The 24367-nt window shown below is 39.2% G+C and overlaps 1 protein-coding gene across 6 annotated transcripts; it reads right to left on the reverse strand.

Annotated features, from left to right (window-relative positions):
- Positions 1 to 641: 641 nt before the first annotated feature.
- SEC24A (SEC24 homolog A, COPII component) lies at positions 642 to 24290 on the reverse strand. 6 transcript variants are annotated; one of them, XM_088063496.1, is made up of 25 exons: positions 24174 to 24290; positions 18877 to 19398; positions 17328 to 17486; positions 15603 to 15680; positions 15119 to 15285; positions 14346 to 14518; positions 13266 to 13368; positions 12359 to 12485; positions 11915 to 12024; positions 11420 to 11532; positions 10639 to 10757; positions 9918 to 9973; positions 9393 to 9599; positions 8966 to 9086; positions 8262 to 8420; positions 7591 to 7764; positions 7396 to 7506; positions 6838 to 7013; positions 5703 to 5840; positions 4942 to 5046; positions 4714 to 4806; positions 4099 to 4202; positions 3359 to 3728; positions 3023 to 3224; positions 642 to 1790 (listed from the first exon to the last, which is right to left on the reverse strand). In XM_088063496.1, the coding sequence occupies exons 1-23, from the start codon at positions 24220 to 24222 to the stop codon at positions 3614 to 3616; spliced, it is 3279 nt and encodes a 1092-aa protein (XP_087919622.1). In that variant the 5' UTR covers positions 24223 to 24290; the 3' UTR covers positions 642 to 1790; positions 3023 to 3224; positions 3359 to 3613. The 6 variants fall into 6 exon arrangements, with proteins under 6 accessions (XP_087919622.1, XP_087919620.1, XP_087919619.1 ...); XM_088063494.1 differs by having other exon boundaries at positions 642 to 3189; XM_088063493.1 differs by having other exon boundaries at positions 642 to 3224.
- Between the last annotated feature and the right edge of the window lie 77 nt (positions 24291 to 24367).

Raw genomic sequence — 24367 nt, forward strand, 5'->3', positions numbered from 1 at the left:
GTATGGCAGGTGATGAAAGTGCCACATTACTCTTCCCTTACCTGCAAGAGCCCCGTGGCAATGCCACAGAGGGCTCCACCAGCAGCACTGCCGGCCGGCCCTGGCACCGCTTCGCTCCCGGGGCAGGGACACTTCCACAGCAACAGCAGCGCTGGAGAGCCCGCAGTGCCGAAAGCCAGCCGCAGGACACCTGCCGGCTGAGCCCCACGCCACAACAGCAGCGCTGGAGGGCAGCAGCAGCAGGACAGTGTTAGGTGTATTGGGAATAAAAAACAGAGCTGACAAGTCCAATTAATATTTCTAAAATATTGAGAGAATTCTGTATTTAAAACCATGTAAATACAGAAGTCAGACTACCAAGCTCATGCATTAAGTTATCTATGATGGGCCAGAGGCAGCAGTGACAATATCTCAAAAAAAAGTGCAAGCATTAAGATGGAATGGCTTTGCTGAAATAATGGGATGTTAAATGAAGATACAGGATTACCTAAAATTAAATTGATCACCATCTTGGAATGCTGCTGAAGGCTAAATTCCAACCATCACTGTCAGCTGGCTGCTGTGACCAATGTGGTATTTATCTCAATTAACTGAATACATTGTTCTACTTTTATTTATAAGAAACAAGTGATGGACTGGCATGAGTTTGTTCAATTAATTTTATTGAGTAGCCAAATCTGATAAATTAGCACAGATAAAATAAGCATTTGCATGTGTTATAAATGACTTTTTACAGGAATAAAACAGTGAAAATTACAAACTGTAAAAAGGAGGACAAGTAAATCCTGTCTCAAATTCAGAAGGGGGAAGATTTATAACTTCATACTGAAGATCAAATCTTTGAGTTCAGAGAACGAAGATTTAATATTACAATATTATACACTACTTTACAAAATTAAATTTACTATAAGGATTACATCCATAATAGTAAACAGAACCTTAAAATCACATTTAATGGTCCCTTAACAGCCATTCTGCATCTTTGATTAAATTCTGTTAAGAAATTAATTCTAAATAAAAGTGAATCATTCTAGTTATTGCAACACAGTCTATGAGGACTTAAAAATATTAATTTAAGAACAATAATGAAAGCAAAGTAAAATGGATGGTAGCAATGTTGGCTGAACACTAATGTGTCAAACACAGAAATAGTTTAAAAAAACGTGTTCAACTACAGAGAAAAACACCTCTACCACGCATTTACAGTGGTAGAGTTGTTGTGTTGAGATATAAGTACCAGAGCCACTCTTGCCTACTTTTGCAATCCATCTTCAGTGGCCTCATTTTTCAGCTGTATGTAAAAAAATCAATCACAGGTAGTGTGTGTGTTCATGTTCCCTGCACTGCCGTTACAGCAGTACAAGTGAACCAGCAGGCCTTCCCCACTGCAAGGGAATGAACTAACAAAGTTCAATACAGAATTTCTTCCAAAGTGAAGAGAACTCCGAGGGTTCATCTGACTCATCATGTTTTGCTCTGTGAATCATAGGGACTCAAATTCAAACTTGTTAACTGCCATGAAGGCTGCCATCTTCAGCCATTAGTCTGGTGTACATAAAGCAATGAGGCCATCTCCAGTATTTAAAAGTTTCTTAAAAAAAAAAAGGATATAGTAGCAAAATACAGTCATAGTAAGAAACAGACTTTGGGGTGGGCTATTTGATGCAAGGATGGTTTTCAATTCAACATCTGAGTGATAACATACCCAAAACCACAAGGTTTAGGGCAGAACCTATGCAAATGCAGAGATTCCATTTATGATTTAAATGAAGAGACCCCGTTCCCCCTTCCTGGGAAAAAAAAAATAAAAAATCAGACTGTCAAAACTTAAAAGACAACTCTTCACTATGACTAGAAACTGTGCAATTCTCTGAAAAGCAGTTCAAGTAAATATATTCCTGTTTGCTACAGAGGCAGCAGACAGGGAAGCTTAAATTGATTCTGTAATAATCTTTTCATGCTGTTTTAGCCATTGTTCTAAGAACTTTAGCTTCTTGTGCTCAACAACAAGAACAATTTCTCCCAGGGAACTCCTCCCCTAAAGTAAGGCAACTCCTGACAATCACCAGCAGCTACAGCCTGAAATGGGAGCAAATATTTACCCAAATGTTGACCCTACTGACATTTATGTCCTAAATGTCTTAAGCACAGTACATTTGATCACTCACAAGTCTTTTACCTCTTCAAGTTACTTGCCCCAGAAGGTAGGTTTTGCAAGACCTTTAAGTTTACCACTATTAAACAAAAAACCAAACCAAGATTTCTCCATACGCAACACTCCCATGGGCATTGGAATACAGTAACTTAAATACTCTTTACATTGGTAGCTATCAATGATACCTTAATCTTGAAAACAGAAGAATTATCAATACATTTCTATAAAATTATTTAAATACTTTTTGTATATAAATTTTTACTTCAAGTCCAATGTCAGCTTCGATCTGTATCTCTGGCAGGATCTGAGAGTATATTTAAAGCTTTTATTTGGTGCACACTGGCCTTGGACCTGGGCTCATTACACAGCTGCAGCAAAAAACTTTTTGTTTGGAAAACTTCAGGCATGTCTGCAAACATATACGAATCTTCAAATGCAATATAATAGTTTTGTTCTTGGAAAAATAATTTCCAACTTTAATATCAGAACATTCAGTGTTGCAGACCAACATTTGATCTGAAGTGCTGCCAATAAATTTGCTTCAGAAACACACCAGATCTGAGGGGCCCAATATTTGCCTAATGTAAACAAGAGCCAAAAGTCTACTGAACATAAACCAAACAAAATCTGAGATAACCTTCCTTGCTCTTCCCCTCCCACACCATTAATAAATTGAAATTAAAACTATTACTTCTACTGAAGAAAAGTAAAGCTTACCATCTACCTAAGTCTACTTTTGCTGCCAATTCAGCCAATGACTTTTAAAAATCTGTCTCATGTAGGGCCCACTCTTCCCCAGTTTTTAAAATTAGAATAATGACTTATTAAAAGCTTCAAATTCAGCCACCTTATCCAGGTTAAGCTTACCTTTAGTCCTATTAGCCATAATCCAATCCAAGCACTGGATTCTATACTTCATAAGCATTTGTTCATTTCACAATGAATGAACACTTCTTTCATCGCTACTTTAAGCATTAAGTTGAACATTGAGATGCTCTGTCTGTAATCACTGGATGCACTTAGAAGAAATTTCCCTGCAAATCATGATCAGTATTATGAGGTTTTATATCTAGCAGCAAAAAAAAAAAAAAAAAAGTTACAGAAATATACATTTTGAACAACAAAGAACTCTTTATTTTACAAAATGTATTTCACCTTTTCAGTATTGCCTTTGTAAATGTACTTCATGCTGCAACTACTTACAGTAAAAACACGATTTGCAGCAAATTAAAGGTGCTCAACCAGTTCCAACAGTTTGATTCTTTTTTTAAGGTACAATATTATGTAGTTGCACATTTGATTCTCAGATGTGGTCCTTTATTTGCTTTAGTTCGTTGAAATCACAGTGAGAACTTCTCATCAACTGCCTCAGGCCACAGATTTAATGAAGGTATTACAAGCACAATCATTCTTTACTGCAAAATCTTTCCTTAAAGAAGTAAGCCAAAGGCTAGTGTTTCATTTATTCACTTGCTGCTGTATATGAAGGAGGAATTCATAGTATGATAAGGCTGATTCTGTTCTGTCTTCAATCATATTTTGCAGAAAACTTGATTTCAATGGACTCTCATCCCTTAAAAACAAAAGTAAGTGTCTGAGTGGAATGAACATTTGCCATGGGCTACCATGCATTAATAAAGTTACATATCAAGTGGCAAGACATTTCAAGAGCTTAAGGACATATGAAAAGAGGATCTCAAATAGCCCTTAGCAGTGATTAATCCTAGTAAGTGCTCTTACCAGCATTTACTTCATTTATCTGACATTACCTAAAGATTCTTCTGTGACACTTAATCTTTTTTAGTCTTTTGAAATTCTAATTGGAGACAACTCTTACCACACTATTGTTAAGAATTCCATTAAGAAAGTTCAGTATATGATATCCAAGTATGTATTGTTAACAGGTTGCCAAAGAAGCAAAAATACTGTTAAAAACCACTTACTTTATTATATATAGTATAGGAAAGAAAGGTCTCTGTTCTCTCAGCCAAGAAATGAAAGCTCGTGTTCTGATGGATTCTGCCGTTTCAAGTTCTGGGAGATGTGTCTAAAAGCCAAAGGGTTTTATTAATAAAAGCAGGGCATTTTTCAGAAAACAGTGAAAGGAACACAAACTAGCCCAACTAATTAGTATAAAGAAAACCCAGACAGATACATTTTTTGATATATAGTTTCAGTCCTGTCTTCTTTGAAGGGGCTTGAAACAGTCAAGAGCACAAAACTGCTATCAGCAATTAGCTGTCAGAATGTTAATGACTGAGCTGTGATTGATTCCTGCTTTGTTGAAGAAACTAAAGGATTTCCTACTTTCCCACTATGCTCATTATTTGCAAGTGTTCTTAGTCTGCTCCCACAGGTCTGAGAAACTGAATCAGCCAGCCTCTTCCTACCATGTCTTCAAGAGAAGAAATTCTAAGAGGTAAGAAAAATTATTTCTTTCCTTGGATCTGGATCTATACCACTAGAGGGCTAAAATCTGAGTAGTGTATTTTAAATCTCATGCAAATTATATTCTGGCAGCACTGTATGTACTACTGATGTGCAGAGCAAGCACATACCATATTCTGTGGTATTGAGCCATAATTTGGAACTCCAAGGACATGGCTGATAAAGCCCTGCCCACAGTTCTTCCCGATCCACAGAAACATCACCTGAAAGAAACCATAAATAACATTAATTCAACCCAAAACACACCTGAGCAGTCTCGTGCATATTCTGAGTTCTCAGAAAGAACACACCAAGTAAACTTGGGTACTTTTTAAAATCCCCCCCACCACACAACTTACAGAGCCAGCATCCATAAGATAAGCACCATCCCTACTCAGCTTCTCCACTGACAGCTGGAGAAGGGGTGGCTGAGGTATAGTTCTGTCATTTATGTTAAGAGCCCCCTAAAAGAAGGATGAAAAACAGTGGTTCACATCTTGATGCAAAAAAACAGAATAGAACTTTAAATAAGAGTAGAATTTATTACACTGAATACTGGAGCTGGACTGTTTTTCTCAGTTTAGCTCAAGTCATACTTAAAGTGATCATTTACTTTATTAGTTAGTAATTTACTAATAAAACAATGTTTCATTTAGAGAGGGTGAATTTCATCAAATGTATCTTAGTTAATTAGTTGTAGAATGGGAATATCCAATTTGTTATGTACCAATTTGTTATGATATGATTTCTAAAATTGTTCAGGGTTCCACATAAATATTCCCTGTTCTCAAAACTGCTTGATATTTTAAAATAAAGGGACAAAAAAAGCCCATTATGATGTCTTTAGGTGTATGTGTTTTATAGCACAAGATAACACAAGGCAAAGGTGAAATAAGTTAGGAAAAAACCTTCCCCACCCAAAGCATAGCTTTCTCCAGAACTCATCAATCCAGTTCCAAATAACAAATGCATAAATGCAACAAGTGGGAGAATATAAAACATTATATTTTAGCTGTGTAGCTTTAATATGGAGATTAATATTGGGAGATTTTTAACACATTTACTTTCACATCACACAAATCTTTGGGATCAAACAAATTATGTAGCAAGGCAGACTCACCTCATCTGTGAGATTATCGACTCTGTACAGACTGGGATGCGTCATGAGCATGAGGTAAACAAGGGGCTGGTTTTTCACCTGACACATGGTAAAGATGCGTTCATCCAGACGTGTGTTTGTCCCAGTTTGAAATGCTTTCTGCAATCAATCAGGCATTTAGTTTAACCATTAAAGCAAAGTAAGATAAACTGAATTTCACACATTGCCTAGTGCTTATTTCTAATTTACTCAAGTATTAGAGATGTACCCTAAATGTTTTCTCATTGTATTTTACTTCTCTGTAGTTCTCTTCAGTGCTTCACATATAAATCACACAAGTCTCATTCCCATTTCTGGATTTTAGAATTAACCTTGACCTGGCACCATCAATCCTTTCTAGTGAGCACTACAGCTGAGATGAAAGCACCCTGAAATACTCTCTAACATACACCTCAAGAATGCTACTTGATTAAATTGAAAATAATAAATATTGGAGTAGTTTACAATTGGCTTCAATGTACAGAATCGTAGGTCTGTATTTACAAGAAAGAGATAGCCCTGGCTTGTTGAGACCAAAAAAAGCTGTAAATCAAAGTAGGGCTCACTCCTCCCACCTGACTGGATCAAATGTTTACCAAGCCTTTCAAATGAAAAAGCTCAATATGAATATGCTGGTTAATTCCTAATCAAGATGTATGAATCCAAAACTTCTTTCTGAACCAAGAAACCAGTTTGTCCAACACTTAAATGACTTCTAGTATCTGTTCACGGAAATTCAATTAAAAAATATTTACACTGAGCAAGTACTGTGAAATGCTTTAAACCTGTTGCAAGAACAGCCAGCCAACTCCCTCTCTGCCACACACCCAGCTCACTTCTAATCCACACTGAACTGCTGTGTGGATCTACATTTCCAGAAAGGCACAAAATCGAGATTCCTGAGAAAACACTACCAGTACCCTGACACATTCTCTTCAGTAGTCAGTGTCTATTATTTTGCCCTTTCATTGCTTAAAACATGTATACTTTCGGTTTTATGCATGTTTCTAAATTCCTGCTTTTGAACTAAATCATTCTCCATCGAAGAACCGTCCTTTTACTTCAGGCTGACCTGCCAAACAATCATCCTCTTGCCTGGCCTCACTTCCCCTCTTACCTGTTTTAAGAGTGCCAGTATATAAAGCGGGAAGAGCCGCAGTGAGTAGGGAGCTGTGAGCCCAGGCTGTTGGATGCTCAGCACAGATGAGCGATAAGCAGCTAAAGAATCTATCACTGCATTGACCAAGGCATCCCGAGCATCGCTCAGTGTCGCGGAAACGGAGCGGTCCACAGCTGAAAACAGAGTACAAGGTTCAAATAACAGGGGTTTCCTCCCCCGGCAGGAATACAGTCACATACATTAAATTCTCTCACTTTATCACATATGTCGATGCAGCTTAAGCTTTTATTACATTCTAGGGGAAGTCAAGTGCTTCAGAAAAAAGCTGAGGCCCACCATGATGCACCAGACTAAGCCTAAGCCCAGGTGATTACACACAGCTCTACTGATCCTTCACCCAGGCCAAGCATTAAAACCAAAATTCTTAGGCTTGCAATTTTGAAAGCACTCTATGAGGGAGAATCTTTTCTTCCAATGCCATCTCCCAGAGGGTCATTGCACAGACCTTTAAGGATACAATCCACACATATTCAAACAAGCTCTTAGCACACTCACCCATATTGGCTAACAGCCCTGTGATGGCCTGCACATCTGCCCCTAGGTACACATCACTCAGTGTTGTGACTACAGGTAAGCACATAGTGTGGACACGAATTCTTCTTTCACCTGCAAGGAAAGAAAACTGTAACCTCCATACTGGTTGTATGAAGCAACACTACAAACGCCACTGTTGGTTCAATCTAACCTTACCTTTGCTGGAGGTGTACAGGAGAGCTGACTGAAAAGAAACAACTTGCATATCAGTAAGACTTTCTTCCACTGACATTTGCACAGCGTATCCCGCATCTGGGTTTACATTGGGTAATGACAACAAGTCTGTAGATCGTACAAAGAAGTTCCCATGGAAAGTATGAATGGAAAGACCTACAAGATAATAATGAATCAGTTTGGGTTTTATAGCTGTGAAGTACAGGCACCATATACAGATCTGCTATCAATGTACACGACTGTACCAGAATGTTCCCTCTCAATGAAATACATTCTCTTCAAAAAGCGTAAATACTGCAAGCTGACAACTAATCCAAAGAATCCACAAAGCCTACCAGAAAGTGGGAATTAGCAAGGCAAATCAATGCAGAGTAGCAGAAAGTATCTAGAGTATAAAACCAGTCCCTGGTTGAAATAGCAGTCCAGGAAAATTTCCAGTTTTGACCATTATAAACTGGAACTTGGATGCCAGAAAACACACTGCAAATACAGTCTTTAAAAAACTGTCTTATCCCTGATACTGAATTTTACTTTTCTAATCTCTGCCTTTCGGTTACAAAACAGCTAGAATACAATGAAAACATTCCCAAAGAACAGCAAACACCCACTTCCCTCTTCTCAACCCCCAAAAATCCAAGAAGGTGAATTCAGACCTTTGGTGCATCTTATCCTCATGACAGCCTCAAACCCAATTTTTCTAGTTAAATAGCGCTTCAGTTCCTTTTGCAATTTTTCCACCTGGACAGGGTTGTGTTTATGATGGTAAGACTGGTAGTAGTAGACACTACCTGCAGAATACCTTGATATACAACCTGAAATAAAACCAGTATACATTGGAGAGTTGTTGCAGACAGTTGCTGCTGCAGCCTTTAAACTATTAAATTGTTCACACCTACAAATCACTCAGACACAGACACGCCTATAGAGATGTAGTACAACTGTATATTCTAGTATGTGATAAATTTCAGGTATGAAATAATTTTCCATTGACCTGAAATTGCTTGAAACTTTAAAGTTTGGTTAAACAGAAAAGAAGGTAATTAAATGCCAATAAAACTTGCTCTAAAGGCAGTGACACTGATGGTTAAAAGGCATAAAAAGGAAGAAAGTATTTCTGCTACTTGTATCAGTAGAACAAGAATCCTGACGCACTAAGGGAGGACATAAATATAAGTAGGTTAAATCAGGACTGATAGACTACATTCTATTCTGTGTCACTGCTCAGCAAGGACAAGTTTGTATCTTCACACACTAGATTAATTCAAATCAGGTTCATCTACTAAATATTAACACAGATTCTATGTATTTGCTCAAAATACAAGAGTTATATGCCCCAAAACAGCTTTATATGTCTTACCTAGAGAAGCCAAGTCAGAATATTGCCCACTAAGAAGAAACAAATCCACTGCAACCTGTTGCCCTGAGCAATCCAAGGCCAACTTCTTGTAGAAATCAGTCGATGGTGTCAGATGTATATCCTGTCAACACAGTGGAGTATTACAAAATACAAAGGAAATGTAAATTGATTCATACATTTATTGTCTGTTTTCAGGGACACTTACAATCAATTCTCCATCACTGCTTAAAAACCTTTTATAAAAAAATATTTTTTTATTACTCAGTAATTAATTAGTGTTTATATTCTTTGGGTTTTTATTGTTTTTTCTGCTACTTTAACAAAGAAGCAAGATAAGCACAAAATTAACCCAGAAGAGGAAATCCCAGAACCATCTACATGCACAGAACAGGTTTGCTAGTACTCTCAACCTTTTTGTTTTCCTAACCTTTGCTGTTGCTCTTTGGTTTGGCTCTTCTCGTGACTTTAGTGCTCCCATTCCCACAGATGGAAGCTGTGTCTGGAAGACAGTGATTCTACCTCCAGTAGGGGACATCAGTTTAAAGGCAGCCTGTAATGCAGGCCCCAGAGCACTCTGAGTTTCCAGGGACTTGGTGAACATCTGTGGCAACGTCTTCAACAGATCCTGAATTAGCTACAAGAGAGAAAACAGTATTAGGCCTATGACTCTTCATGATTTTCTACTTTATATACAGCTGATCACTTAACATAACCAAGTATTAACACTTCTAATATTAAAGTAGTAAAGAGAAAGTCTTAGAAAATTTGAAGTACTGTCTTGTTCCAGGTTGGCAAGAATTTACAGTGACATAGATAAAAGACCTTTTTTTTTCACTCAAACCTGGCATGTGAACAGCAGGTGTTAATGAGCATTAATTAATCAAAAAATTACCACACATATCCCCAATTACGTAAATGTTACTAGTTATGTAAGAAAGTCCTTGCTTCTTACCTCTTTATTTTCATTTAAATTTACTAGTAAGTTTTCTGGCATTGGTATAAATACATCTGAAAGGCAAAAAAAATATATTTGAGTTATCTTCTAAAAACACATAAATCTTTCCCCTGGCTTTATTTGCCAACCATCAGACTTATTGGAAAAAAAACCAAAGCACAGTATCAGAGTATTAACCCATGTAAACATAATTATGTGGTTTTTTTTTTTTCCATAAGCTTTCATGTGGCTAGAATCCCATGTTAGAATAGCAGTCAACAGGGCTGAAGGATAATCAAGACTATTAAATAAAATCACATAGCAAATATTTCCAGTGTTCACTCTACCCTGTGCAAACTTGCACTGTGCAGTAACATTCAGTGAAAGGTGATTTGAAACAAAAGGCAGGACACCACCAAGCACCAGCTACAAGAAAAATCTATAGAAAGGTATTCAGCATCCATATTTGGGATTTCTAGAGGAATCTAGAGAATTGTACAAATTAAACTAGAAGTTAAGAAGGCTGTCTTCACACTTGAAGTCATGAGCAGCCACAGCATTGCTCAAACATCAGGGAGATGTCTTCATAACATAAACTCACACATATTGTACTTCTAAAGTCATTACTAGGGAGACTAATGGTGTGATGTAGAAACTCCCACCAGATACATATTTTTAAAGGCTGTCATAACCAGAAGTCATTAATAGGTACTAATCAAAAAAAATTATTTTTGCATACCTTCAATATCTGAAACTATAAGCATCTGAGGCTGAGAGAGACCTTCCTGAAGACTGTAGAAATGGATTGTGCTGTCAAACGTTATGAAGCCTATTTTTGTTCTAGTGTTCCCAGGAAGCCTGAAAATGAGACATATGGTGTTCAGTGAGATGAAATTTCATTTCTGCAGGCTTTTTTCTTTTTTTTTTTTTTATCATCCACTGCATCTCTCCATGGTTGTTATCAAGCAGTTAGTTTAAGAGCTAGACTGCAAGAGCTTCACTAAGTCATTTTGAAAAGAACAAAAACCACAACAAAAAAGGAGCTCATGGTAGAATCACCTAGCAGGCAGGTGAAAACCTTTTAAGAGGGTAATCAGAAGTGGAAGAAAAGGAAGAAATAAACTACAAAATACCAAGTAGTGCTTATGTAAGTTCAGACAGTATACATTTTATGAGAAGTTTATTAGATGTATGACTCTTTTCACCAAATACGTATCTAAATTTCAGTTTTTAAAAAATACCATTCAAAAGATATCATAAACATGATGATTATATTCTTTTGGGGATTGATGAAAAAGTTAGACTGAAAAATCAAGTCTTTTCAATCAACACCTTTAATACTGGTGTAGCTGTGATGGGAAAAAGACCACAGCTTTATGGTACATTTTAACACAACACGGACCACTGTTTGCCCATACTAGGAAACCTGTCTTCCAGACAGAAATGACTGGCATATTGGTGTCTATCACAAGTTTCTTAAGAGGAATGAAAATTGGTGATTTTAAGAAAAAAGTACTTACGAGTCAAGATTGTCTAACAAGGTCTGGCAGACTGTATTCAAGTATCCTGTCTCTATTGCATTGTGAGAGACATCAAACACAAAGAGGTACACAGGTGGCTGTGGTGGACGCAGCTGAGCAAAGAAAATATTACCTTTAATTTTCAAACAGCATTTGTTAGATTGGGTTTATTCATTCCATTGCAAGTTTAAACTGTTAAAACAGCACATGAATGAATCATAGCTAAAATTTCTGAATGCATTTGCCTCTCATTTAGTAATACCAGAAGTCTAGTTTTCTTCTGAAGATACCTACATATTCTAAATACAGAATAACTTTGACATCATAAATGTTTAGAAGTGAACTCTCTGAAGTTCTCCCCCTGAGTTCTCAGATACACTGCTTAAGGAAATAGCTGTTCTACTGAACTGGAAAGCATCCTCTGAAACAAAGCTTTCTCTGACTTCCCTCTGAAAATAATACAGAGAGAATAAGCAAAAGTAAATAAAGCCTTACCATGTATTCAGATGGAGCCATAAACTCAATAGTAGCATTCTGGACTTCAGGTCTTTTATGAGGTTCTCCATAAACTCTTGTCACAGGATTATACAGAAATTCTTCAGGAACTATGCAGGTAAGTTTATATATTAGTATTTCATACTAGTATTGGCTGTGCTGCATTTTAAAACAAACATACCAGTTCTTTTGAGGCTGTTGGGCAACACATGGAAAACTACACCAGGCAGTGGAGTTCCCTTACACTTGTGCAAGGGTACCCTGAGGGACGACTTGGGCTTACTGTGTTTCTTTAGGGACACCACTGTCACTGGGAAACATTTCTCATGACTCCCAGCCTGACTGACAACAATCCTCCTACTGATGTGCCCAACAACATTCCAGTCTCAAAGGCCAAGGTGGGAAAGGTTAATTGCAACACTTTAAAGCACATTTAAAACTTACCATCATTGACTCTATAGCACAAATTGCATTTCCATCTCCTTTGATCTAGGAAGCTGACAAAAGGGTTGATGTACGTCCGGCAGGAACGGCATCTCACAATAATACTGGAAGTGACCACTGGCAATTGCTGGAATGGAAAAGCTTCCTGTTTTAAAGCATCCTCACCCTGCAGCTGTTTATCTGTGGTAACAACACCACCTACACTGTGCTGGCTAGTGAGGCAAAGCACCCTTGGTGAAAGGAGGAGTACTTCTGCATCCTCACAGCATCCCGGCAATTCCTTAATACAATAGGTAGGAACTGAGCTCTAACATATTTGACTGTGTAGATTCCTTTTCCAAGTCTCTAAATTCTTGAATTTTACACTGATGGTTTAAGATCAAGTCCTGCACCCAACACAGATCAAAAAGGGGGAGAAAAAGCCCACATCTTTGAAAAATCACTTAAACTGAGAAAAAAATCCAGTGTTTAAGAGAGACACTACTAAATTCAAAGTCTTCTGGCTATGTCATGACATCCAAATCCCTTCAACTTTGTCAAGTCTTGAGTTTAGAATTAGTACTAGGTTTGAAATTAATAACTACAACTGATATGTAACAACCTAGAATTTAGGTGTTGCCTTCTATCACAGTCCAAATTCTGTGCTGCCTTTAGGCTTTTGTTTTTTTGAGATTGGGGAAGCTTTCTTCTTTATTAAAAAGTGAGATCTGAAGGTTTTCAAATGGTAGGGAGTATAAATTGAGAAAAATTACAGTGATCTGTATGGAACAAAGAAACGTCAGTTACTGTGGGAGTTGTTCTGGGCCAAGATACCTGCCTTTGTTTTATAATTCATTGTCCACTGTCTGGACTCTAGTAAAGGCATAACTGGTATTTCAGCATGTAAAGTTTTGAATATTTCTCATACCGATAAGTCTTTGAAAGGATGAAGCAGGAGCCCCAAAGGAAGTTTGGCTTTATTCAATAAGGCCTGAGTTTGAGGAATGTTAGTCAGGGTACAGCGGAACAACCTACATGGAGGACAAAGGGTTATTTTCAGAGGCTTTCAAATAAATTATGATTTCAGTAATACAGTATATTTTTCTAGAGCTGTTAGTGGTGAATTTCTATTTCCAGATAAAATATCTAATCCATCTCTGTCAAATCATTTTGTTTCTGTCTGAGCTTGACCCACAGTACATACTTTGAGTTCTTATTTTATACAAATGCTCTTTATACAGAGCTGAGTGTCATTTCAGTCACTCAAGCCAAAGTTAAGCCTAATAATATTCGAAGTTGCACCACATCTTTATATACTAAACGTTATTTTGGAATAAATCAGAACTGGCAATGTTTAAAACGTGGTTCTAAAAACTTAGTAACTATAAACAATCCCACAATCATTTTCTGTGTCTTGAGCGCTCAGTAGCTTCCACAAAGTGCAGATGTATGTGGCAGTTTTGCAAATCCTGTCCAGCTTGTTTGCATGAACAATGTCACAAAGGTGCTGTTATTTCCTTTATCTACCATAAAAATATTAGCAAAGCAGAAGTCCCTGGCTATACACTGATTGGTCTCCTCAGAGAGAACAACTGATTAATCAACTGCCAAGCTTTTGTTTGAAATGTCATTTACTCCATTTTTTAAATGTTTACTTTTCAATACAGAGGTCACTCATGTCTCTTCATGCACAATCTTTTTGTTATACCTCACCTGACTGAATTAATTCCTATTTTATATCTTCTCATCCATACTCCGTGCCAAGCATAAAATTTTTGTTCCGTACCTATCTATAGCTGCCCTGTTAACAAATTTTTCCTCATACTTCCTACAAAGATGATTTTCCTCTCTTTAAAGTTAAACCCACTTACTGCCTTTATCATACTACAGTGAAGCCCGTTTTCAATATTTTCTACTCATAAAATTAAGAAAATATTTTGTGATGTCTATAAGTAGGAATTTATACTTCTATTTATTTTGATGCATTATAGCAAATGCATAATCTTACTCGGGATTGCAGTTGAGCTTCTGGATGTCCTCATGCAAGTTGGGGACAGGAGCCTTCAAAATGGTGGTAGGAAGAATATTTCTTTCTTGAAGAAGATTCACAGGTCTTAACCCTTCTTGCTGTATACTCAGACCACCCATTGATGCAGTTAAGTGATTAGTGCCCAGGGCAGGCTAAAGTCCAATAAAATTTCACAAATTAGCACCAATTACTTGGATGAAACCCACAGTCCATTAAAAAGCACATATATGTCCCTTTTGTTTTGCTCATGTACTAACTGCTATTTTATCAATATATTTAGAAATATTGGTTGTCACGTGAACTTGACCTATGCATGCAACATAATAGAGGAAAAACATAGCATAATTTCCCTATAAACCTCTTGAAATACAAAGGCTTAGCTGGTGAAAGTGTTGGTCAGTTCACTTTGAAAGTTCAGGGAAAGAAAAACCAAATACTTCAGCTAACAATAACAATGCCACAGAAGAGAAACATGCCAAAAGCAGTTGAAAGTTCCAAAAGAAACATCCTGCACAGATTTGAGGGTGGAACACTTCACAAAGAGCTGGTACAAAGCTTTGCCAAACTGGTACCAGGGCACAGGCAAAAGCATTAATTGTCAGCTATGTCTGTCCTCTTGAACAAACAGTGCCCAAACAGGGAAGAAAAGAAGCAGCATCCTAGAGTTGCACAACACCTACCAACCATCATTTTTCTTTACCCACATGCCCCCAACAGAGGTAGTATTGAGGTAGAAACCAGACAATCTTTACCTGGTGGAAATGTTTTGATCCATCTGGATATTGCAAAGCAGATGCATTCATTCCTGGTGCTCCAGGTGGAGAAGTATGTTGGTAGCCTGGAGGCAAGGCAGGGTAAGAATACCCAACACTTCTATTCATCTTAAGATTTGGGGCTGCAGGAGAATGATGTGGAGTTGCTGGAAGCAGAGTAGACAGACACTTAATTGCTGAAGAACTGTACCTCACTTGAGGCATTTGTACAAGAGGAGAGCTGCCTGTTTAGTTTTTAAGTGTAAAAAATACAGCTGCTGTCAACTTTGCAAAGGGCTCTCACCTACTTTACATATCACAGGCAAAACATGCTAATTGTCAATGCATCAAGTTTTGCATTTAGCTTCAAGACAGGCATTGAACCAAGTACATATGTCTGTACACAAATGCTTAGACTTCTATCTTTCCCATACTCTTAAAAGTTCCATAATAATAACAACCATTTTTACTCCCAAAGCCTTACCCATAAGGCCACCACCTTCGATTGTGTCGTAGCTGTTTTGCACTACAGACCCATCACTGGCAGTAGATCTGGCATCACCTTTAAAGGAAAACAACCACAGGAAAAAATTGCACAAGTTAAAAAGTTTTAACGAGGTAACTGCAAAAAATATCCTGCTTTCTGGGTGAATATTAAGACGAGCATAGCTCGAATCTACTTTGGTTTTGACCCAGGATGAAACTCTGAATTAAATACACATTCTGTCCTCTTTCTCACACACATGTCCCCTGCAGATGTGACCTCAACAAAGGACATTCATAAAACATTATTTTTATTTTTTTAGAGGAAAACAAAAGTCCCAGCACTTCTGGTTGAATAATCTTTTACAACTCCTTCAGATCAGGGATTTGCCAGTTTCCAAGCCAACATGCAGTAAAGGGTCAGGGGACGCTCCCTCCTCAGCAGAGGAGGTCTCTTTAGGCTAGCTGCAGTTTTAGAAGTAACCTGTAGCTTAGATCCCCCTGAAGAACTTTTTCCATTGATAATTCACAGAAACACCAAATTCCCTCCACTTGCACATTTAGCCCACCACTGCTCACCAAACGGCAACAGCTCTGACACAGTCACATACTGGTCAAGACAGAAATTCAATCTAAGATAGGAAAAACTTTGAAATGCAGAGTGCTCCCAAAGGACAGTTTTTGGTAAGCCAACCATGTCTAAATATACTAACACAACTATGTATTGCTAAGGACAAGTAGGTACTCTATTTTATTACCATTTTTTATTAAATCCTCAAAGATAAAAGGAACCAATAGAAGGCACTTACATTACATTATACACTGAATCTTGCTAGCAGCAACCTGCTTCATAGACTAAACATTTTTATCTCTCCAGGACTCTGAAAATGTTTCTCTTCATGATGAAGAAAATATTTTCTAAAAAAAGCTGTTTCCAATGTATTTAATACATTCCAAACTAAGCCAAATCTGAATATACTCACAGAACTACCACACATGAGAAACTGTCAATCTGACCATGCAAGGAACCAACAGCTTTGACAGAACTACATATGTAAAAATAAAGCTGCCGACTCACACATGGCCCCATCTAGCATGGGCACTAAATGCCAAACAACTGGAGTCTGATACAGAGCCCTGAGGAGTTCTTAAACAATGACATATTTGTGCAGGGCCCACAGCAGACACAAAATCGGGTACCTGTCTTCAACAGCTGACACTTCACAGTCTCTAGCAACTTCCTTCATAAAACCAACAAGTGCAAGATGTGTTTCAGTGATTTTACACAGAGAATAATAAGGTACAGCTACATAAACAGCAAGGAATTGCAAGGTTCACATTTTATCTCTCCCTGTAGAATGAACAATACAGGGAGTCATACATGGATTTCTGTCCTCCATGCAGAGAAATGAGAATTTTCCTCTCACTTTATAACACAAAAAGGAAAAAAAAAAGCAATGCCAACTACAGGAGACATGGCCATGTAAAACAGCACTTGGAAATCTATTTTCAACTGTTAATTACTTAGATTTTATTAATACCTATTTAAAATAATTTTTCTTCTTTCCAGGTCCTTACCTGCTCTTTTCAGATTAAATTATTAGCTGTATTAGTACTAATTTTACAATTTGAATCTCTAATAGAACAATGTGCTTGACTTTAAAGGTCACACACTGCAGCAAGTTGCAATGTTTGAATTCAACATAAGGAGCAAACTGTTTCTTACCTTCTTGGTTTGCAGCTGAGTTTAGCAGAGACTGTGCAGTAGGTGGTCCTGCTACTGCTGTTGATGGTCTAGGTGGACCACTGACTGGTGGAGGTCCTAAAGGTGGCCTTGGAGGGTGGAGTGGAGTTAAAGGCTGAGTAACTGGTGGTGGTGCGGATCCTATAAAGAGATTAACTTTTAGGAGAGTTTAACCTAGCTGAAAGAAGTCACAGAAGTTTTATTACAAAAACACACAGATTGAATTCTAAATATTCCTGTTATTGAGAGGATGAACAGCATGAGATACATAAATCCTAACATGTGGGTAGAGGGTCTCAACTTCAGGTTGTTTCTGTCATGCTTTTCTCATTCTGGGTTCCTGTAGCTACTGATCTCTTTCAGCTTTTTGCTACTACTGTTGGCAAGAATTTCAAGATACACAGAAAATAGCCAACTCTATAACCAAGTTTGGAGTGATCACCAAACAAGTTTAATTAATTTTAAAAGTGATCATTGTAATACAAAAAAATACCAGGGAAATGGCTCAGGAGGATTGAATGGATATAAAAATTACTTATTCCAAACACTTGCTCTCATAGACTCCACTTTCCAAAATTTCTCTACATCTTCCTCATTAATTCCAAAATTCTAGCTGTTTATTCCAATTAAATAACAGAAATAGTTTCATAAATTCTGCAAGCTTAAGACATTTTGAACAGCATAAGAAAATTAAGCAGGCATATAACAAAAAACTAGCATCAATAAAAATCTCTAATGAGGCTAAAAGCACTTAGAAGAAAAATTATTTGCTTTTACATGGAAAATATTTCTGTACCTAAGTCCTGTTTGCATGCTTAGTCAGAAAAAAACTAACATACAGCAGTTTGGCAAAGAGAAACTTGAGTATTAACTGTTTCCATAATAATCACAAGTTGCACAATAGAGCTATTTTGTGCTAGAAAAGCTTTTATCACTGCATATATCAGCAGAAAACCAGCAGGAGCACAATCTCCTACTTTTAGAGTACTTTCTGAAGACTGACAATTATTTAATGTGAAGATTACAAATCTGGGGGATGGAAGCTTTCCATTGAACTGACCTCTATTTCAACAGCACAGAATACTTTTCAGTTTTCTTTCCAGGCTGTGCTCCAGTTATTTGCATCAACCTGACAGGCTATTCAGAAAATTACCTGAATCAAGTGGTTACTGACCATGCTCACTAAATAGAACTAGTTTTCAATGGTGAAGTCCTGGACTGAATCATGCTAATGCTTCAACAGTTACCCCAGGAAATGGTAAAGGTCACAGAAACAGCATCACCCACACACAGCATCCCAAAACAATGGGACACCATTCAGGAGTTACCCGCTCCAACCAGCTGAAACACCAAACCTGGGCACAGAACTTTCATTTCTAACCCAAAGAAAGCAGCTGTGTATTTCTGATGGGTGTATCTGCTTTAACAATCCTTCACAAGCAAAATGTCACTGCAGAGTCAGTTCTATACTTATTATTTAAAAGGTCGTTGAAAAATGGACATTAGTAAAATATCAAAAAGTTCTTGTTACCTGGCTTCATGTAGCTGTTCTGCAGCGGAGGAGCCCCTGGAGAAGCAGCATACTGGTAACTCCCTGCAGGATTTGTACTTCCTGATAACGACAACGGTGGCTGAGTTGACCCTGTCCCAGGCACATGAGCCAAATGGCTTGTTTGAGCCCCAAGTGGCTGACTCACAGAAGTCTGGCTGTACTGCCAGTTTGAAAGCACCGGTGGGCTGGCTCCAGGAGGAAAGCTCCCAGCAGATGATACAGCAGCTGAGTTCTGTAATGCAGGTGGCAGCACTTGTGGAACAGGACCTAGCTGTTGTACTGGTGACCCAGAGAAAGCTGCCACTGGTGGTCTATTGAGAGTCTGGCCAGGTCCTTGGTAGTTGTTTGATTGAGAAACATTCTGAGAGCCACTATAACTATACTGTCCAGAAGACTGGTGTGGAGGAACCTTTGCCAGCATCTGATGAGAGTACGATCCTGGAACTGCAGGGCCGTATCCCTGGCCATCTGAGGAATGCATCTGCTGATTTTGAACAGGGCCTGGAATGAAAAAAAATACTATGCTGTTTAGAAAGTCAGTGTTGTGTATCACTTCTGAAAATAAAAGCTGTTCCTGTGAATGTCTTTTCTTAGGATTTTATTAGTCTCCAAGCCATCTTTAATTTAAACCATTAAGTGTGACAGAAGTACTACTGCAAGAGACATGAATTCAGCAGTATTTTGCTATTGACACTTACATATTTGTTTTATTTTACAGTAACCTTGAAACCACTAAGCATTCCAGTACCAACAATGCTCCTGAATTGAAACCCACACAGGATCCCATCCAGTCTTGAGGAACCCCCAAAAGCAAGCTGCCCACAGAGGTGCACTGTCCCACACCACTAGCAGCAGCACACACAGCAGACCAAAAGCAGAAGATCCATTGCGTAAGAGCTCCATTTCACATGATGGCTGACACCAACAAACACATCAGCTTACCACAACAACACCGCCAGCCAAGTACCAGTATAGGTCACCATGCTACTTCTCAAGTGACTGAGTTCATCTATGAAAGCTTCTGCAGTTAATTTTAGTAAGAGAACTGTTCACACACATACTGCTCATGTGAGTGGCCAACTGGTCACCAACAGAGAATGAAGGGTAAGTTTATCATAAAATAATTCACCAGTCTGGAATTGATGGTTTGATGACAGGTTGATGATGCTCTTTACACATTTGTTGGTTGGTATACATGAACCAAGTTTTACTCATTTGAAGAAAAAAATTGAAAAAAAGGTTAATAACTCTCCAAAGAGTAAACAACATAGGCAATAACATCATCAGATTCCTGCTTTACAGACGTAGAGGTTGACAGAATCCCATGGGATTTCCAGTGCAATAAGAGCTCCATCAAGAAATGGATTGTTCATATAATTGCCACAAAATGGACATGCTGAAGAGAGACTATCAATTTTTGAGTGAATTCCTTCTGAGCAGAGCACACTAGATACTGCAGGCCACAGCCAGCTATGACTCTCTCAACTATCAAAATACTTTCCAATGTTATATCACTCAGTTCAGCCAGTCACACTGTGGCTCTCCTCATCCCCTAAAAACACAGCTTAGATACATTCCACACAAACAGTTCCACATTAAAAAAAAAAAGATGGTTGGTTTCCTAATGAAATGCAGTGGCTAAATTCTAAAATGTGAGCAAGTTCAGATTTCCAAGTTAAAGTAACTCACACATTTCTGACATAAATGCAGAATACACTGAAATTCTTAGTTAGGACAAACACTGCACTGATCATTCAGCTCCTCATTCCCTAGAAAACCTTGGCCTCTGGGTCACAGACAGCTGTTAATTTGCTGAATATTGCACAGGTCCATATAACTACTACAGTGTCAGTGATCTCATCCTCACTGCCTCTTACTTGTGCATAAAAGGTACACACCATATTATCTTCCAACCATTAATTTCAACATGCAATTTATCATTCGGTTAGAAAATCCAGTTATACCCTACTGTCCTGACAATGCTGCTCACAGATATTTGCAATTAATAATTCTCTAAAATCAATGGTGTTTAAAGAGAAAGCTCTAAAGATGAAAATGCTTACAGTTATGAGTAACCTTCAAAAACTACCCTGCAGTCTATCAGACGGGTTTCCAACAATCAATATACAAACCCCACTGGCAATTAAACTTGCTAGCTTTAAAAACTATGAATTCTTATCAAACCTTCTGACTGCATCTGCACAAATACTGACACAACATCATCACTATATACTGTAGGAAAAGTACAGAACAAATATAAATTGATTTAGTAACTTGATTTTTCAGCTTAAGGCATGACTCTCTATCCCAGGCAGAAATCAGAATATCTGGATTGCTCTCTTATGCATTGTTTTCCCTGCTTGAGGATAAAACAGTGGAAGTGAGGTGATATCAAAAACTGACCTACTTGATATTTTCTACGGCACTTTATGCAAAAATATAAATAAAATTCACCACAGAACAACGTTCCAGTTTCAATTTTTATTTTTAAAGTCAGAAGCACAATGAAAAGTCTTGTCACCTTCATGTAATAGTTCATGTTTCCAAGAAAAGTCTGTAGAAAGCTGCCAAAAAAACTATAGAAATAGCACTAAGGGACAAAACCCCTTTACAAAGGGTTTCACAGTGCACAAAAACTTTTCAGGACTTGCTGTTTGGTTGCTGCCAGATACCCATCTTGACCTGACCCCTTTACTGAGACCCATCAAAGAGTATTTAGGCTGTTCAGCTTCCCCCAAATACTTCCGGTTTTCTGTGAAGCCAGAAACAAACAAGGAATTCTGTGTGGATTGAAGAACTACTTCACCTGCACAGCAGCAAAACAGCCAACACTCGGAGATCACAGAAATGAATTAGCAATAGAAGAAAGGCCACCTATTTAACAGCAAGTCTCCTCAACAACAACAACACAAGGCCATTTAGCATTTCTAAGAGATCGGGAATAGCACCAGAATATATACGAAGTTCATCTGATGGTTTTAGAAAATGGTCAAAGTACTAATGTGGACAGCCAGGATCCAAGTAATATTTTCCACCACACAGAATTTCACCGTCCCCTACTCTAAGCTAGTTACTCAGCACATCATTTTTGCCAGCCACAAGCTCTCCAAGTTCCAGGGAGTGCAAAGACAAACAAAAGTTACATCCCAAAAGATGCCATTGAATCAGTCACCATCAGTGTCCACTTCATCTGACTCTGACCCAGTGGATTCCAAATCCAGTAGCTCCTAAAGTGCCTCATGTCATCAAAGTACCATGCTAAGGTATCACATGAGAGGAGCAAAAGCATTTCTAAAATAATTGTTTCTCCTTGTTTGCACTTCAGATCTATCAACTGGAAAGCAAATCAAGACACCTGCAATAAAATGAATACAGAATACTGGTCCTATTAAAAGACAAACAGAAATGAAGAAGAGGAAGGTTGTTGCTAAGCAACCCAAAGCTCTGTGCTAAACAATTTCCCAGGCAGCACACGGTGCTGCTGACAATTTACTGCCTTAGTGGACATGCAAACTCAGAGCTAACACTTCAGCAAGCAACAAGTTGTGAGGAAGGGGTGACAGCTATACACCAATTTATCATCCTGCTGACAGTCTTCTTTCCTCACAGACCACTGTAAGCACACTACAGCACTCAGTACCCCCAAAACTGTTCTATAAAGCTTTGGTGTTAGTATAATGGTCAAGGATCACAGCACCATCTCAACGTACATTTTAAACAATGCTATGAACAGTGCATGCTTGAACAATTTGGTTTATTTCAAAGGCCAGCAATCCAAATCTTATCTCTAACATACCGTAACAACTGTTTAATTTTTTTACCTAGCATTTGCATAGCTCTACATTTCAGTTCTTTATTTCTTCATACACCTGACAGCTGAGTAGCTGAGTAGTATTCCTCTTTCACAACTGCCTCTCCATAACATCCATTATGTGCTTAATCTGACACTAGGGAAATGAGCAAACATAAAGCAATGCCAGTCTGTAAATCATCCCACTCAGTTACTCCATCACCTAACACTCTCTTTGTACAGCCTCTGCTCAGACCATAAGCTCTCCAGGACAGAGCCTCTCTCCACACTATATTCATACTCTTCCCACTCTCTTGACCCTAGAAGCAGCTATACAGTTAATTGCAAATTGTCATTTTGCTGATGACTTTGAAAAAAAGCAATAAACACACTGTGCAGGAGGAGGGGGAAGAAAAATCAAAAGATCTCATTATAACTGAACTGCTTATGATGCAGCACAGCTACTGAAACACACAAGTGTATAATTAAGGAAGCAAATGCAGAGGATGTGTATGTGAAATCAGGAGACACTTCTATCAGCACAGATTTGCACACATGCAATAAAAACAGACACAGAGACAAGGATGGCCTTGAATTTCTTATTCTTATATTAAAACACTGGCTAGTAAGTTCAGTCTCACCTTCAATACCTCATTTTGCAGAAACACATTTTGAGGGGAAGACAGTAATTAAGACTTTCCCAGCTTGCAGCACACAGAACCAGATAATGTCGACTTTACGAGAATGACAAGATAAGAAAACCCCGCAGCGCTGCAGGCTGAGCTCAGCGATAACCAGAGTGCCACATGTGCAGCACCGTTCCAAAGGGTCAAACCTCAGCTGTGTCATCCGTGTCACCGACAGGGACCCACCCGGGCTAAGGGACACTCCGGAGCAGCTCGAGCTGTGCATGTTACCCTGGCAGCACAGACACAGGCTCTCTCTCTCTGAAAGACGCTGTCGTTCACGCTGACAGACAAATGCACTCTGGGATACTTCTACCATGAAAGTAAATCAGAATGAAGGTTTATTCTACCTAATGAACCGCTCTGTGTTTTCCCCAGTGACACTTAGGGCAGGGCCCGGCCCGACAGCACCTCACCCCCGCTCCCACCGCCCCACGCCGCCCCCGGGGTCACACCAGGAGCCCAGCTCCGCTGCCGCTCCTTTCCTGCTTTCCTCCCTAATTCAGCTGCGTTTCGCCCTGGGCCGCGGGTGTCCGGGCTGCAGGGAGGGCACCGCCGAGCTCAGCCGAGTGTAGCCGAGCAACCTGGGCAGCGAACGGGCCGTCCCCGGAACCCCCTCCCCGCGCTCTGACCGCGGGCACCGGGCCCTGCCCCCTCTGCCTCAGGGCGAAGGGCGGCCTGGGTCCGGAGGAAACGCCGCGGTGAGGGAGCCGTCCCCGCCAGGCCATATCCCGCGTCAGGCCATATCCCGCGTCAGGCCATATCCCGCGCCAGGCCCCGCGGGCCTGCCCCGCACTCACCGTTGCTGTAGAGGTGCTGGCCGGCGGGGGCCCCGGCGGGCTGGGCCATGGCTCGGCCGGGTGCGCTCGGAGCCGCCCGTGTGGCGGCGCCGGCCCGGGCGGGGGGGACGGACCCACCGGAACTGCCGGGCGGCGCGCGCAGCCGCACTGCGGACACGTGGCACTTCCGGGAGCGGCCCTGCGGCTTAAGGGGC

This window comes from Pseudopodoces humilis, chromosome 17 (genome assembly GCF_049639895.1).
Source record: "Pseudopodoces humilis isolate 2021_Gansu_Grassland_sample_001 chromosome 17, ASM4963989v1, whole genome shotgun sequence".
NCBI lineage: Eukaryota > Metazoa > Chordata > Aves > Passeriformes > Paridae > Pseudopodoces > Pseudopodoces humilis.

What these genes read in the sequence shown, in the direction of transcription:
- SEC24A (XM_088063494.1), bottom strand. Translation starts at nt 24,222, where the DNA reads ATGGCCCAGCCCGCCGGGGCCCCCGCCGGCCAGCACCTCTACAGCAAC. An exon ending in GATCAAAACATTTCCACCAG is followed by an intron (nt 14,519 to 15,118) that starts GTAAAGATTGTC and finishes ATTGGACTTTAG; the next exon opens with CCTGCCCTGGGCACTAATCA. An exon ending in ATCTTATGGATGCTGGCTCT is followed by an intron (nt 4,807 to 4,941) that starts GTAAGTTGTGTG and finishes GGTTTCTTTCAG; the next exon opens with GTGATGTTTCTGTGGATCGG.